The 17,136-nt window shown below is 39.7% G+C and overlaps 2 protein-coding genes across 2 annotated transcripts; both read left to right on the top strand.

The window, feature by feature from the left end:
* Nucleotides 1-9,157: 9,157 nt before the first annotated feature.
* On the top strand, nt 9,158-9,862 carry LOC311045693 (transcription factor Sox-14; the record flags this gene model as incomplete). Its single annotated transcript, XM_084057652.1, has 1 exon — nt 9,158-9,862. One exon carries the CDS (start codon nt 9,158-9,160, stop codon nt 9,860-9,862), a length of 705 nt encoding a protein of 234 aa, XP_083913778.1.
* A 2,784-nt stretch (nt 9,863-12,646) lies between these two features.
* Nucleotides 12,647-16,452, top strand: cldn18 (claudin 18; the record flags this gene model as incomplete). Its single annotated transcript, XM_084056821.1, has 5 exons — nt 12,647-12,866; nt 14,687-14,851; nt 15,174-15,333; nt 15,810-15,923; nt 16,350-16,452. 5 exons carry the CDS (start codon nt 12,647-12,649, stop codon nt 16,450-16,452), a joined length of 762 nt encoding a protein of 253 aa, XP_083912947.1.
* Between the last annotated feature and the right edge of the window lie 684 nt (nt 16,453-17,136).

Genomic DNA, 17,136 nt, shown 5'->3' on the forward strand with positions numbered 1-17,136 from the left:
CTTTCAGTTGACAAAACAATAAGAATGTTGTAAGCAATAGAACTTTACACTTTATTAGTCCAGTGTTTCCCGTTCCACACGTCGTCCATGCATGCTCCCGTCCCCTATCACACCTTTTGCTGATGCTTTCGGTGTGATACCAACAAAGGTGCAAACGGGGCTGTAATGATTACGAACAGTACGACACTGATTACGACGTTACTGTAACATCGTAATCATCTGCATGATAGAGCTAATGTTAGCTCCTGCATGATGGAAGGCAGCCAAAACGAGTTAGGCTATTTGGAACGGAAGTAACGTTGAGAGAGTCAGAGATTTATAATGTCAGCTAGTCGAAGGCAATGCATGCGGCTCGTTGGTCTAGGGGTATGATTCTCGCTTTGGGTGCGAGAGGTCCCGGGTTCAAATCCCGGACGAGCCCACCTTTTTTGTGCAAATACTACATATGCGACTATGTTCCGTTTACTCTATATACTATTCATCTGTAATTAAATAGTGCTCTTAATGCATTGAATTGCATGTATGCCAGCATCTTAATGCATAAATAGTGATCTCTAGTGGTCCACTTCAGTTGCTGTAACATTACATTCTTCTAATACACATCCATTAGTTGGCTTCAAATTGCTGGATTGTTGAACATATTGACCCACAAAAAATAATATAATTTCTTTGCGAGGGTTTTGCACTAAACTTAACCTTAGTAAACAGGAAATACATTTTCAGGTTGGGCTTCCAATTGTGCATACAGGATACAGGATAAATACATGAAGTGATTTAACAAAGAAAAGAACAAACAAAATTGGAACTGGAAAAATATTGCGTGGAGAGGACAATTGCTTTCTGTGGAGTGTGGAGAGGTGTGGAGAGGACATTGCTTTCTTTTAAAGTCTCTTTTAAACATTTTGAATTTTTATCTTTTACAGAATTTAAGTACTTTGCTTTTATATATATATATATATATATATATATATATATATATATATATATATATATATATATATATATACATATTCTTGTTTTCTTTATGGCATAAAACAATTTGATTAATTTGGTTCTATTAAGTACCATTTGGTTCTTTGAGGATGGTTGAAGGTCAGTGGTGCTTTAAAGAACCATTTGGTTCCTTGGATTGATGAATAGTTTATGGTCAGTTATTGTCTTTGCTGAAGTCCTGTACTGAAAGTCTACCATCACAGCATCACTACACACGTTCTCCCTCACCTGCATGAGGGTCACAATGCAAATCATCGTTGGGCTCTGAAAATGTATTTACAAATATATAAACATTGCCAAATAAGAAAAAGAGGTTGCGCATCAACAATGGGTTTTCTCAGTGGAGTGCTAGACCCAAAATCCAGTATACATATCAAAAGTAGGAATTGAAAAAAACCCAAAAAGGTAGCACATCCAAAACTTCAGAGCATGCTCTGATGAAGGCTCATGGCTGAAACGCGTAAGCGTTTGTTTATTGGTGTGCCATTAAAAAAAAAGGGGAGATGTGAGTACTTTGTCCATTGATTTGAAATTTTGGATGTGCAACCTTTTGGGGATTTTTTCAATTCCTGCTTTTGATATATGAACATTGCCGTTCTGGGTCTACCATATCCACCTACCGTCACATAATTCAACTCATAATCTCCCGCAATTGGTTCAGGAGGAGCATCTAGAAGACTTTTAAAAATGTGCTCCTTTAGCCTGTCTGTCCTTTCCCAGCAGGGGCTTATCTAAAGCATGCTGTTGTTAACTGTATCTCTGGTTCCTTCCCTCCTGTCTAGCCCAGGACAGCCACTGCGCTACTTACCACGAGTCCAGCCAATCTCTCAGTAAGTACCAATCTCTCCTCCTTTTCTGTCACTGCTAGCGTATCATCACCGCAGGAGGAACACTGTTTTCATTATACCGTAAGCCTCTTAGTGGCGCCATGCACTGTCATTTTTAGAGGGACCTCGTATTATGAACTGTACCAATATGACACATAGTTGAAGTGCCTCTCCTACATGCCTGCTCTCTTAACATGGCATGAGGATCACAGTTCTGCTATGAATAAGAATGGAAGAGCAATGATAATTCCCGGCTTTTTTAAAGGGCCACTGGGATGTAATCCCTTCCATCAGAGAGGAAGGGAGCAAGCGAGGCAAAGCGAGAGAGCTAGGTGTGTTTAGAAGACAGAGAACATTATTCATGTATTATCTTACGATTTACTGTATTATATTTTGGTTAGTGCCTCTGAGGTCAAGAGTATCTTTTCCTACAGAGGCTGAGCCAATTCTGTCAGAATGATTTTGGTGCAGACACAAAACACAGTTCATTATAAGTAACGTGCCAAAAATCTAAAAATCTAAAAAGTGAAAGAGAGAGGTTGGTCCTGAAGAAATGATCTTTCCACTTTCCAACAATGTGACATTCAGTAATCATTCCAGACTTCCTGTACACATATATTTGTATCCCATAACCCTGGTCTGAAGCAAGATCTCCTTTTTGGTAAACGTTTTCCGTAGACTGATTTTCTTTTTCTTGTCTTTTACCTCTCTCCTTCCCTCTCCCCCTTTTATCTATAGCCCTACATCGTTCTCTCCTTCTTTCTCCTCTCTCTCTTCCTTTCTCTCCCTCTTGAAGATGCACACACATACACACTGAACCACACACACCTTTCCTCTAAGCCTTTGCATCAAGACATGCAGCGCTTAATCAGCCAAAAACACATGGTTTATCCTTGCGATTAAAACCTGGGCACAAAGATGACTCGTTTGCATATAGTAACAGCCAACCTTTTAATCAAGTTGTCGTCTTAAAACTTAAATGCATTAATGGCTTTTCCTCATCGCCTGCCTGAATCAGAGCAGATCATCCTTCTCCTGTGATCATCTTGGATTAAAGAGTGTCTTATTCTCTGGTCCAAAAATATTGGCAGAATTATGAACCGCTAGCAGACTAATCTAATGAGCTAAATAATCCCACCAAAGATGACCAATATTCCTTCTCAATGTTATAGACATGACTGTGAAAGTGCCTTGCTTGACTGTCTCCCAGATAATTATCCCAATTCCTTAGTGGGATTGGAATTGGTAAACAGGGCAAACGACTGTCTTATGATCTATCTTCATAATAATTATGTTGTGCAATTTACAATTTACAGTACATTGTTGTGTACGGTATTCTCTGCCCTTGTTGATCACCGGATAAATACAATAATTATGACCAAACCGTTTGTAAATATAAAACACAATCTGAATTTACACTTGGGTTGGGGTTAGCAACACAATTAACAGTTGATAATTGTGTTGGTTCCAGGATCATGAATTAAGGTAAAGAGAGATTTCCATTTCACTCTTGCCTATACTGCTTCAAGCTAATATTCCATGAAGATGGGGGGGGTGATAGTGTGCAAAGGAATCAAAAAAGGCTTATATCTGAGCTTAGCATGTCCCCCTCCTCCTCCTCCACCCTATAACCAGTCTGCCATTTAAAGTAAGCAGTGGCCTGCTTAGTTGGCACCTTTCACTTTTCAAGTAGCACTTAATTTACTGCAGGACATTTTAAATCTCCTGCCTGTATGGCACTGAGTCGCTGACAAATGCCTGGTTGCAAATGTATCTCATTGACTGCTGACTCTGTGGTATTACAAGCCGACTGATAGAGCCAGCCACAGTAATATTATGGCCCTCAGGTTTATCCTCAGATGTTGGAAGCTGTGTATTAATTTATCCAAGATGCGGCCTTATGAGAGTGTACCAGTCCAGGCATGGATGAGTAGATGTCTCGCTCTCTCCTTCTTGCTCCCTCTAACTTGCTCTACACCCCCCCCCCCTCTCTCTCTCTCTCTCTCTCTCTCTCTCTCACTCTGTCTCTCTATCAGTGTCTTTCTCTCTCTCTCTCTCTCTCTCTCTCTCTCTCTCTCTCTCTCTCTCTCTCTCTCTCTCTCTCTCTCTCTCTCTCTCTCTCTCTCTCTCTGTGTGTGTGTGTGTGTGTGTGTGTGTGTGTGTGTGTGTGTGTGTGTGTGTGTGTGTGTGTGTGTGTGTGTGTGTGTGTGTGTGTGTGTGTGTGTGTGTGTGTGTGTGTGTGTGTGTGTGTGTGTGTGTGTGTGTGTGTGTGTGAGTGTGTGTGTGAGTGTGTGTGTGTGTGTGTGTGTGTGTGTGTGTGTGTGTGTGTGTGTGTGTGTGTGTGTGTGTGTGTGTGTGTGTGTGTGCATGCCTGCGTGCGCGTGTGTCTCTCTCTCTCTCTCTCTCTCTCTCTCTCTCTCTCTCTCTCTCTCTCTCTCTCTCTCTCTCAACCCTCCTCTGGATTGAAACTATCAGCCACAGAGCCCAAGCATATTCCACCATAAATGTGTCAGGGGAAAGCTATTAAAACCGCTTTACTTTTCCTAAGTATCATGAGAATAAGCACAAGATTTAGAGAATCCCCCTTGGAGCTTGGAAAATCTGTTGGATTTTCCCCCTAAAATGTTTCCTAATGGACCACTCAGAAGTGTCACAAACTCTTGTTGCACTTGAAAGGTTTTTTTCATTTTTTTTCTCCAAGGAGTTTTGCACCGCTGAGGATTTTGAATACTGTATTTATGTGGAGCTGAAATGACAAAATATGAAGTACTGTATGGGTGCTTCTGAACTTTCCATATACTCAGATAGGACATTTCTATTGAATGGCTAAATGGACTACCAACACATTCACCAGAAAACAACAATAAAGCTCAAGTGTAGGCTAGATTTTAGATTTTTTTCATTTTTTATTTTTTTTCCCTCTCAACTGCCTGACTTTAACATTCTGGGGTGTAGTAAAATTGACTATTCAGGAAAAAGGCACTGGCAAGGTCCCAGGTCTATAGAAGGTCCTTAAAGCACACTTCTCTTGGTCTATCAGGAATTTAGTTTATTACAAGGTGCACCAAATCACAACAAATTCATTTTTCAACCAATAGATGAACCAACCTTTGCCATGTGGCTTTAGATAAGAGTAGGCTCTTATTGAAAACAGTGGCAGATGAGCAGTAGGCCAGAACTGGCTGTCCTTTCATCAAGTCTGCCTTGCACTAGCCTTATCTGTGTCTTTGAGGAAGGTCTGGGAGTTTGTATTTGCTTGTCAATAATTCATTTTCTCCCTATCCCCTGCTGTCTGCTGGGATGTGGATAATCCAACAGCACAGAACTGAGATAACACGAGAAGAATTCACGCTCTCATCACTGGCATACATCATAAAAATATGACTGATCTGACAGGCATCCAGCAAAGGCCTATGAGACATGCACAAGACATTGAATACATACAGGCTAAACACAACATTTTACATATACACATCGTATGGCCTAGATAAACATTAGTTATTAGTTGTTTATTTTTATTTTTTTTCATGTAGATATTTTTAACCTGACAGGTCGAGAAAATAAATCAATTCCATTGAATGGATGCTGGACCTTTCATGTGCAGTAGATGTCCAACAGGGAAGCTATACACACTGGTGTAAATGTTGTATTTTATCCACTCTTATATATATATTTTTTTAATGTATTAGTTTATTTTACGGGTCCTGGCAGTGAAGCTGCAGTATTATTTTTTCTCTGCTAAAAATTGCAATTTCCCCCAAGACATCCATGGTCATACTACAGTAATATCAGCTATTTTTGGTACTTTTGCTACTGTAGTATGACAAAGTAGGGCATTCATTTACAAAGAAAATTGAAATATCTTTGCAATTATTTTTGGAAACAGCTTTGCCTCGAGTCAAAATTCAGAAATTATTTTAATCTCTCAAGTCTTCTGGTAAAAATGTCAAATTGTGTGTTTTTCTTAAATATTCTCAAAATCCTCATCTTAGAAACCGCTGAGCCAATTATCCCAAAACAGTCAAGATCCTCTACAGACGTCACTGATCATAGTTGATAAAGACATTTTGATACGTCAATCTGTTTCAATTACAAGCCAAAACATTAGTATCATTACAGCAAATGTTGTCATGTGAAACATATATTCACTGAAGGTCATAAGCTACTGTACATAATTTCTTTCTGAAAGTAGATTTGTAGCTCAACAGAGTATCACTATAGTGATTATTTGAAAATAATCTAGATGTTTTGCTTCTTGTCAAGCATCTACCTGGACCCCAACTCATTGCTGCATGTGGCTATATTGTTTTAGATTTTTGTATCTTCATCTAGAATGTGAAAAATTAAATACACACATATCAACCACCAATCATTACATTTGTTTTATGTGAGGCCTGACATAACAATGATGCTAACTTTCAGCAATAACGCCGTTATTAAAGACCTACTCACTTGAAAAAAATCAGGGTGTGTGCAATGTGTTTCAAAGGCTTATACGTATTAATTTACTCAATAAGGTGAATAGGTATTAAAAACTGTCAGGGCATTTGTTCACCACATGGAGTTCGGCTGACAGGTTTCTGTCTTTTGTGTCAGGAGTTGGCATGCTCCCTGGCCTGAGCTCCCAACCCGTCCCTTTCTCTTCTGTGTCATCTTTCGTTTCCTTTTCACCCCCAGGTCTTTCTGTACCTGTCAATTTCTTTCTCCAGCGTGACTCCTTAATCCACCTGAGTGCATGGAGGACAGTTTTGACATAAGAAGAAAAGATAGACTCCCGAGGAGAGGACCAGTATCTTTAGAGCCTGGGGGATAACCGGATTATGACCACCATTTTGTGCTGCTGGCAGTTTTTCTTATTACCCAGTTTTTTACTCCTTCATCTTTCCACCCCGCCTTTTCGCAGAACAAAGTCACACCAAACAACGACTAATACACAAACACTCAATAGAACACTTTTGCCTTCATTTCATTTTTTCCCCCATAACTTAAACACTGGAGAGCTTTGTGCAGGATTAAAACAAAGTTGACTGGAGGGAGAAATACGGATTACTGATCTAGCGGTTACAAGAGTAAGCCTAAATTTAATCACATAATTTGTTTATACTTCTCCTTTATGTAAGGCACCTTGTTCATTTTGACCCTTCAGTGTCTTTCTTGTCAGTAGTGAAAACTCACAGAGATATTTCGTCAAAGTAATCAGTGTCTCTGTGTGGTGGTAGGGGCCTCCTGGGTCTGGGGCCTAAGCCTACAGCAGCGTAGATAACAGCACAGCTATAGGGAGAGAGAGAGATCAACCGACAGGCCCCCGCTGTCAATCACCTTATCCTCCCAACTCGTCTACCTCCAAAGGATCCCAGCTTGATGCCCAAAAGATGCTATGTGGAAGAAATGCCTTATCATATCTGCCACTGCTGTGGTGCACACTACCTGATCTTTTATGTCCATTTATTTGGCCTTTAAAGAGTCCTGCTGAGCCATTTATTTGGAGAATTCAACAAAATGAATGCGTCCTCCTCTCCTGGTATCCTCACATCTAAACCAACTCCATCACTACCACTAAAATCATCACCACCAGTTTTGATTAACCACTATTGGCTTATCTGCAAAAAAACGCATGATGCCTTTGTCATGGTAATAGTCCCTTTAGCAGAGGCTGTTTTTGTTAGCATTGCGGCATTTAACACGCCTGCACCTACAAGGAATTCTTCTCACCCTGACAAAATTATCTTGCTATGTTATTCCATAGCAATCTACTATCAATCCCCCAAATAATTGTATTTATTAATACCGGTGTCTTTTAGACAGGTAGGCCAATGCACACATCTTCGTTCTAAAAACAGTAGTTGCTTTGTGGCAATGCCATTCAGACATCTCTATCAATGTCATTTCAATAACAGGGAAGATAGCTAAAGTATACAAAAGTATTAGATCTGATAAGAAATAGTAATTACGAGCAGCGCAACAATCAATGCAGTCACCCAGGACCAGTGAATTATGTGTATGATTAGTATTGATTACGAAGGCTATGAAGTGATGGAGGGGAGACAGGCAAGAAATTCGTCCACATATTAAGTAAATTGCTTGGTATGGCAAATACTTTCTGAGTCCTTCTGTTTAACCTGTCAACTTTGAGGCCATTATTGGTTGAGTAAAACTTTTGCATTATTATTATGCAGTGAGATTAAAGAGTGACTCGGTCACTATGATGCTGGCAACTTGCTGTCAGCGTAAACATAGGCCTAAGTATATTGCAGAAATACTGTGCACTTTTAAAAGATAATTATTTATGGTATTCATGAATCATTTAGTATTTGCATGTGGCAAATGAATCACTTTGGCAACTTATGTGAAAGATAGCTTGAGCATACATGAGTGTTTTTATATACCAAAGTCACTAATATGTTGATGTCTAATAGATTGGGCTTGTTAGGTTAGTCTTGACCAGTTGAATTGTTAATATGAGCCTCATTCGTTGTTATTAAGAGAAAATCTAATAAAAGAATGAGTAAGTAGATATACATGCTCAGAAAGCAAAGTGAGGGCAGCATGCAACATAGGTTGTGAGCTGCAAATAGAATCCCTAACACCACAACATTATGCTATATGTATAGGGTATATAGCTCAGTCCAGTCATCTACTGGAAACACTTAAGTTTAGATTATGACTTATTAGTAGAACCTCACAGTTCTATTCTATAAGACAGATGTGTTAATGATTCACTCAGTGACATTCACAATTCATCAATTAAATTAGTGCCTAGTCATTTCAGCACCAAGGACAGCAACAGCACAAAGTGGTTGTCAACAGAATTCCAAATATAATATGCTCACATTAAAGAGCTTGTTTGTGTTCTCTGTCTGAATATCATGCCTGCTTCCATTTGCCTCCATAGAGATTTGCAGTTGGTGAGCCGAAAAAAGAGAAGGGCATCCCTCAAAATTGTTGCACAGCTACTTTTGTTAACGGATTACATAGTCTCTCTTGCTCCCATTGGCTTGGCGCGACGTGACAGCTCTGTGGTGATGTCTGGACATACCCAGCACCATCCATAACAAGCATTCCAACCATAGATCTCCAAGATCAACTTGGTTTCATTTGACTCCACTTTACACATTCTTAGTATTATTTTCCAAATGCTTCCACTGGAAATATAGGTTTTTAATGTTTTGCTAAAATTCATATTGAATCTTTTTATTTACTTTGACATTCTTGAAATATACCATCACCGTCCACCCGTGCTTTTATGCGTTTAACCGGGACATGCGTTGTTTAGTTTTGAGCTGAATGCTATTATAAAATATAGTTGATTTGATTTGTGTTCTGGATCCGTTTTCGAAATGGCAAAACCTTTAGATCACATCAAGAGACCCATGAATGCTTTCATGGTGTGGTCCAGAGGTCAAAGGCGGAAGATGGCCCAAGAAAACCCCAAAATGCACAACTCTGAGATCAGCAAGAGACTCGGCGCAGAGTGGAAGTTGCTCTCCGATCCGGAGAAACGTCCGTACATCGACGAGGCCAAGAGGCTGCGCGCACAGCACATGAAAGAGCACCCCGACTATAAGTACCGACCCCGGCGCAAAGCCAAGAGTTTGTTGCGAAGGGACCGCTTCGTGTTTCCCTTGCCTTTCCTCGGGGGGGAAGCAGCGGAGCAGTGGAAGGGATTTTCCACGGACTCTTTCCTGGCCCCTGGGGACAAATCCAGAGCTCTGCTTTCACCGACCCCGTCCTCCTATTCGTTCCTGGACCCGGCGGGACAATTCAGCACCGGAGCTGTTCAGCGGATGTCGGAAATATCGCACGCGACTCTTCCTGCAACCGGCACGTTGCCCTACGCGCACTCTCTGGGATATCAGACTGGTGCGTTTGGGAGTTTGGGTCAACACACGCACCCGTCGTCCACCAGCCCATACGTGGTGCCGTGTAACTGCAGCGCCTGGTCTGCAACGGGGCTCCAGCCTCAGGTTGCTTACATCCTCTTCCCAGGTGGGATGACCAAGGCTGGGATAGACTCGTACACTTCACCGAATTCAAGTGTGTGACCCGGTATACAGAACACATCGTTAGCCTCATGTATAATTGCCTAAGTCATATTTTGATGGTTTTCAGGAAAGAAGAAAACAATTGACCTAGGCAAAAAAAAAACACTAATTTTGCCTAAGACATGTTTATCTGCTTTTATTTATATCTGCCTAACTCTACCTACCCAACACTGCTGATTCATCCTGCCTTATTGCCTATGTTCTCAGCCTATCAGAACGCTTGTTATACATTCAAAATCAATGTCAAAAAGTTAGCCTCATTGCATAATTGTCTAAGTCATTTTTGGTATGTAACAAGCATTCTGATAGGCTGAGGACATAGGCAATAAGGCACAATGAAGTAGCAGTGTTAGGCAGAAATGTCAATTTGGCCAAAAAATTACTTCGGCAACTATGCTATGAGGCTAACAATATTACGTTTGGCAGACGCATTTTGAAAGTGGAAAAAAGTAATAACTTGAAAAGTGGGGTGGGAGGGGGGGTTGTATTATACTTGTGAGAGATAGTTTGAGTGCAAGGGGCTTGTGCCCAAAGTCCATAGTTAAATATGAAATGTCATGTAGGCTATTTTCTGTAAATATACTGCACATTAAAAACATTATGTTTTGGTTCTATATTTGTTATTCTCTCACTCTTTCACCTTTGAATGCAAAATCTATTACGCCTGCAGTAATCTACTGTATAGCCTAGGAATCAGAGTCAATAATAAATTCTAATGTTTCCATCAATGATGCTATCATCAGTTGATGTCGGCAGACCAATGCCAAAATATACAGTATATCTCTGTCCCTTTATAACAGCCAATAGGAGGATACAGGAAACCCAAATCTGTACCCTGTAAGAGGGAATCAGATTTTGACATCTTTACTTATCTTCAAACAGAAAATGCTTAACTTTATGTAATATGGGTTTCATCTTGGATTTGGAATGTGACATCCATAACATGTGACATTAACATGTTTCTTTTCAGCTCAAATTGGGAACTATACATTTGTCAAATGAAGGGCTCTCTTGTAACTTAAGTCTCTTTGCCTTAACAATTAATAAGGTATAACATTGCTGAACTGTTTAAGCAGTTCAACCAATGTTCATTAAAGAATAATGTTTTATGTATGTACAGGGTTGGAATGAGGTTGGCTGGGATAAGCACGTGAACAGTATATGTATCAATCCTCCAATATGCCTATATAGTTTTTAAGCAAAAAACATCACATTATTCATGGAGACTGAATTGTCCAACACTGATTCAATATACACTTAAAAGGGCATCAATTGCAATCTTTCTAGATTTAAATGTTTATGTTTTTCCATTTCATATTGAAATGTTAAAAAATTAAGGAAGTTGTCTTTTCATCCCAACTTCCCCATCAGCTTTATTTAGATTCCTATTTACAAGAAGATTACTACAAAACAAAGGTAATTATAGGTCTACAGAAAGGAAATTAGTTGCCATGAAATTCTTTTTTTTCAAGTCTCACTCACTCACTCATGCTTTGTACCTGTGTCTTTATAATGCATTGTGTTTGTGTGTTGATAAATACACCTGTTTGTGAGTGGGAGTCAGGGAAATAGAGAGAGAAACCAGTGATAAGAGAAGAATAGCAACTTCTCTCCTTACCAACTGTTGACAGAATGATAAGGTTTGAATCATGTAGATTAAATAATGCAACCAACTGGTGCTGTGATAGTAAGCGAGAATGAGTCCTGCGCTGACTCAACCATGTCACAGTTTCGGTGTGCTATACACACTGTAATGTCTGGATAGTTTTTATGACTATTTATGAAGTCACACAACTAATGAGTGCTAACTCGGAATATACAAATGTAACCAAATTACATTTCTAAACTCTCTGAGTTACAAATGGATAAATTAACATTGAGCATTTTACGGTTTATGAAGTATTGGTGAAGATTACATGCTCAAAAAACTTGAACACTGATCATAGATATCAACTACTAGAACTATTTTCACCTGTATAAGTTCAGACATTAGCCTATAGGATTTGCTCTGAGAGTCTGGCTCTTTAACTGAGATGACCACTGTCCTAGTGCTGTGTCTAGCTAGTATTCTGTCTGCACATCCATATAGTTTGACCTGGTTATTTATTGTACCTTACTACTGTATCTTTGTCTCTTGACAACATATGCTGCACACTCATCAAGTCTATCTGTGTAGCGGCTGTCCAAATGTACTCAGCTTGTTTCTTAATGTATAGGGCACACAGCAAAATCATCACTGTTAATTTAATTCTGAGAGTGGAAAAAATGTGCACTCTCAAAGTTAAATGAACACAGAAGATTCTACTGTGCACATATTCTCTGCGTGTCACCAGCAACTCTCGGTTTAGCCCTGTGGAGTCGGTGATTCAGTCCCCTTTTTATTTACACTGGTTTTCAACGGTTTAGTTTTGAAAAAAAGTACCTGGTGTGCCAGTCACCACTGTGTCCACACCTTTTAACGCAACCTGCCCAGTAGCGTGCATGTGAGCATGTTGTGTGTACGTTACACTAGGTGGCCCAGCCCATGATGCCATATTGTCCCATGGGGTGAAACAGCAGTCCCCACCCAGTAACGCCATTGATGCTCCATAGCCACTTCACCCCAGTTCCTTTCTTTGCCCGCACACTTCCTCCTCTTTGGTGCTTTGCGTCATCCCGTTCACTTACAGAGATAAAACTTTGGTCCCTTGATTATTTTAAAACGAGCACACTCCATTTGCAAAGGCGCACATCAACACACACAACCTCATTCACACTTTCAAACACCCTGACAAGGAGTTGAAGATGGCGCCTTCGGTTCTCCAGACGGCTGGATTCGTCTTGGGTGTGATCGGTTCAGCTGCCCTCATTGCAGCCACCGCCATGAACAGATGGAGCGTAGCGGACCGGCAGGGGGACGTGATAGCCTCCGTGTACACATTCAGGGGACTCTGGCAGGACTGTGAGACGACCTCCGCTGGGATGACAGAGTGCCGGCCGTACTACGGCCTTATGGGCTACTCAGGTACGGTGAAGAAGACCTTACTGTTATCTATAAAGTGAAAGTTCTACCAAGAGGTCACATACTCATTGATTATTTGTAAATATAAACAAATTCTATTTAATTAATTTGGGACAAATATTACATATTTTGTTGTGCTAACAATTATGAACCTGAAAATGACTCCATGCTCTGGACACTCTCACTCTCAACATGTTTTTTGGTAGTTTTGCTTCTCTTTTTCAAAAACAGTTGTTCATGTTTGTAAAAACTCACCATAATTAATTAGGTATAACTTATAACTATGAAATTGGACATTTATTACTGCTGGAAATCCAACCTGCTTCACTTCTGCTGAAATTTGTTTTCAGGGTGCATACGTGAGCTTGAGTGCATGGCCTGTGTTAGCCACATTGAGTCACCATCTCCCTCCCTTTGGCATGTTCTCCTGTCACTTTATACTAGTCTTGTAAAATATAACTTTTATTAAGGTGCTGCCAAGAAAAAGATACTGAAAAGGAAGTGAAGTTTCTAGAGGTTCTTAGTTAATAGAAATTCTGATGACACTATCATCTGAAACAGAAAAGGGTTACAATGGAGTTTGAAGAATTTCCCATGGGTTTTAACTGCCAACTTTTTCTTCCTGGGTCTAACAAAGGGAAGAACATGGGCGCTTAGAGGACCGTTAAATTATGTTATTGTTAAATCCACTGAAGGATGAATACATGCCCTATAATCATTTAACAAAGAATTTAGCTTTTCACAAATGTCCCCCAAATTCCCCCTAACATTCTAATGATATTAAATTATTATTTTTTAAATAGAAATGTTCAAAAATAGCACAATTAGCAGATTAATAAGCTCACATTGCAATGCATTGTGACATGATCTTCTATTTTCACTATTTGTCGTACAACGAAAGCATTGGGTTGGATTGGCGAGTGGTTAAGGCGTGTACCACATAAGTTCTGATGCCTGACAGTCCATGGGTTCGATTCCCTCGCCTGGCGGAACTTTGCTGCATGTCACTCCCCGACTGTCTCTCTTCACTTTGTATCAAAAAAGCCCCAAAAATATCTAACAAAACAGAGATATGTCTATATAAAGAGATATGTTTCTTGTACTGGTGAGTCCATAAGGGTTGATTCAGAGTAAAACTCACACGGTAAAATTCAAGCGGCACTTGAATACATAACTAATTACATAAATCATACAAGACGATGATCAACTTGAAAATGAAAGTGTAATGAATGGTTCACTCCGCCATTTGCTTTTGATTTTAATTCCTCTATCCTCAAGTGAACTCCTGACCACTTCTCTGGCCTGTTCCTATCAGTATTTACACTAGCACTGGTGCATTATGGTCACCATTATGGACAGCCAGGGCCAGGCCTAGGCTCAGTCAACATAGTTATCAGAAACAAAACAAAGAACAGGCAAAGGGCAGGTTCAAATAGTGAACCACTAGAGAATACATTTCAGCTCTTTGTGTAAAATACATTTGATGAACATCTAATAGCTCTAGGAATTAATACGTACAACAGAGAAAATGACTGTTATGTTTCACATGCAAGTAGCACTGAAATATAGTAGGCCTACATATTACTCATGATGTCACTTTGACAACACTTATCCAGTACTCCCTAACAGGATTCTTGAATTTCTTCCATGATCCAAATTGAAAACATTTATAACCTCATCCCTGATCCAGAATAGACTGCAATGGTTTTTAGGATTCTTATCAAGTGAGCAGCCACCACAAATAAACATGCAACCCCTTTTGGCTAAAACGCAATATTTGGAAGTGCTGCCCCAACGCCATGTATCTTATGTCTGTGGTGCAGGTTCCTTCCAGGCAGTGCGAGCCCTTATGATAGTGGGTGTGGTGCTGAGTATCCTTGGAGCGGTCATATCAGTTTTCTCGCTGAAGTGCCTCACAATGAACAGCATGGGAGACACCTCCAAGGCCAAGATGAGCTTGACCGCTGGCATCATGTTCATCATTGGAGGTAAGAGGAGAAATAAGACCATGGTTTCCAAAGAAATCAAGTGTCTCCACTCCCACCAGTAAGTTTCCTTGTCAAGTCATTGGAACAAAGTGGGAAAAACTGGAGAAAAAAAAACATGAATTTGACTGTCAGTACAAGTACAAACAGAAGTCTTTCAAAGTTGCAATTGTAGATCACTTGATCAAATGATTTAGTGTGTGTTCAGATATAAAGTTTCATATTTCTTTGCATGAGACAGCAGTTATTAGATGAGAGAAACTGCCACTCACTCACTTCCTCCATATCTCTCTCTCGTTCTCTCGCCCTTCATTCCTTCCCTCAGGTATTTGCTCCATTGCAGCGGCTTCTCTCTATGCCAATCAGATTGTGGCCAGTTTCAGGATGGCAACCATCAGTCAAAACAACTATGGTGGTGGGGGTTATGGAGGGGGGTTTGGCGGACAGGGAATGGGACAGGGAATGGGAATGGGTATGGTGCCCAGGTAGGACACATCTTTTTATGCTTGTATTGTATTGTTTTGCATTGTGTTGCATACATGTTGTATTGTTATGACCTATATTACCTTTCTAAAATTTTAAGTATATGTATTATTATTATTATTATTATTATTATTATTATTAAAGATTATTTTGTATTCATATTTAGCATCAATAAGATACTGTGAGGTGGACTAGACAAACTCAATTAATCTGAAGAACAGAAACTGGAATGTAACTAACGTTAACCGCATAAACCTTATACTTCGTTGACCAGGGTCCACTCCTTTTTAACCATTACACCAAATGTCTTTGCCTGTTTTCACAACGTTTGCCTATTATGACATGTCCACAATTATGGGTTCAAGTGAAAGAACAGAAACTGGAAATTTAAAAATAATGTGACTAGCATTGAAGTGAAGTGCTTATTCCCCCCCCCCCTCTCTCTCTCTCTCTCTCTCTCTCTCTCTCTCTGTACCAGGTACACGTTTGGCCCAGCACTCTTCGTTGCCTGGATAGGAGGTGGGATCCTGCTGGTGGGAGGCATTCTGAAATCTCTGGCCTTCAAGGGTATGATGCAAGATGACAAGACACGGTCAGTTCCTTTCAGATTTACACAACGTTTTCAAGTCAAGGACCCCCAAATTAAATGTATTAATGTATTTGGCCACGGACTCACATCTGAAAATATTTTGTGCCATAGATGGACTCCCACAGAAAATTTGTGTTGTTAAAGTGTTTAAAAAATATTCAAGATTTTTCAATTTTTTTCAAGCTTTTTGAAAAATAGCAAGAACTTAATAATCTTTCAGTTGATATATTGATATAAAAGAAATAAATAGTAATACAAATTTGCTTCTTGATTAGGCTATTTGATTAATCGAAAATTAGATAGAATAATCTTTAACCATATACTCAATAATTGCAGCCCTAATGTAATAATGTACAACATCAACATATTAACTAAAAGGTGTTTGGAGAAAAAAGTATCTTCATGCAGCGAACTGCTTCGTCTTTACAGGTACCCAGGGGTGGCCTACAAGTCCCAGGCCCACAGCAAGCCTGACTATGATGCCCACCATTCCGAGGACACAAGGACCAGACCAGACCAGAAATATGTTTAACTTCTGTCACAGTTGGACAGGCTTGTTGCTTGCCCAGAAAAATGCTTTTACCTTTTTGTACGTAGGATTTTTGGTAGGATAGTGCTAAAAGCTGTTTATTCCTATAGACAATCTAGAGCCATACAAGAGGTGGGCAATATAGATACAGTATAATATCGATATCTTGATATGAGACTACAAATGGGACTACATTTGGTTATCTTAATTTTGTGACATTACTTAAATGTTGTCTCTTCCTGGTCTTTAAATGCTGCAAAAAGAGGTACATTTGTATGAACATATTAGACACATTAGTTCAACTGAATGAAATGAACAACTCCATAATGGAGTTACTAATGAAAATTACTGTCACTGTAATATTGTCACATTATCAATATTGAAGTATGTTCAAAATAGTAATATTTAATTTTGCTAATATTGCCCATCTCTAAATCATACATGGTTCTACTAGCCTACAATACAACTTAATCCTTTACCTCCCTTGGATCTTGACCATTGTCCCTCTCATGCCTCATTTAAACCACGATGTCCCAGATCTACAAGCTCACAACACACTGCATTGCACTGTGTTGGGTTTGTAGATCTATTTTTAGATCTACCATCATACAAAGTATAAACCAAGCTTAATCTTCCCCGCTGACTCAATGAAGGCTTCTGCCACAAATAAGGCTAGAACAATGATTC

Source organism: Gymnoscopelus microlampas (genome assembly GCF_963454915.1).
Source record: "Gymnoscopelus microlampas genome assembly, chromosome: 5".
NCBI classification, from domain to species: domain Eukaryota; kingdom Metazoa; phylum Chordata; class Actinopteri; order Myctophiformes; family Myctophidae; genus Gymnoscopelus; species Gymnoscopelus microlampas.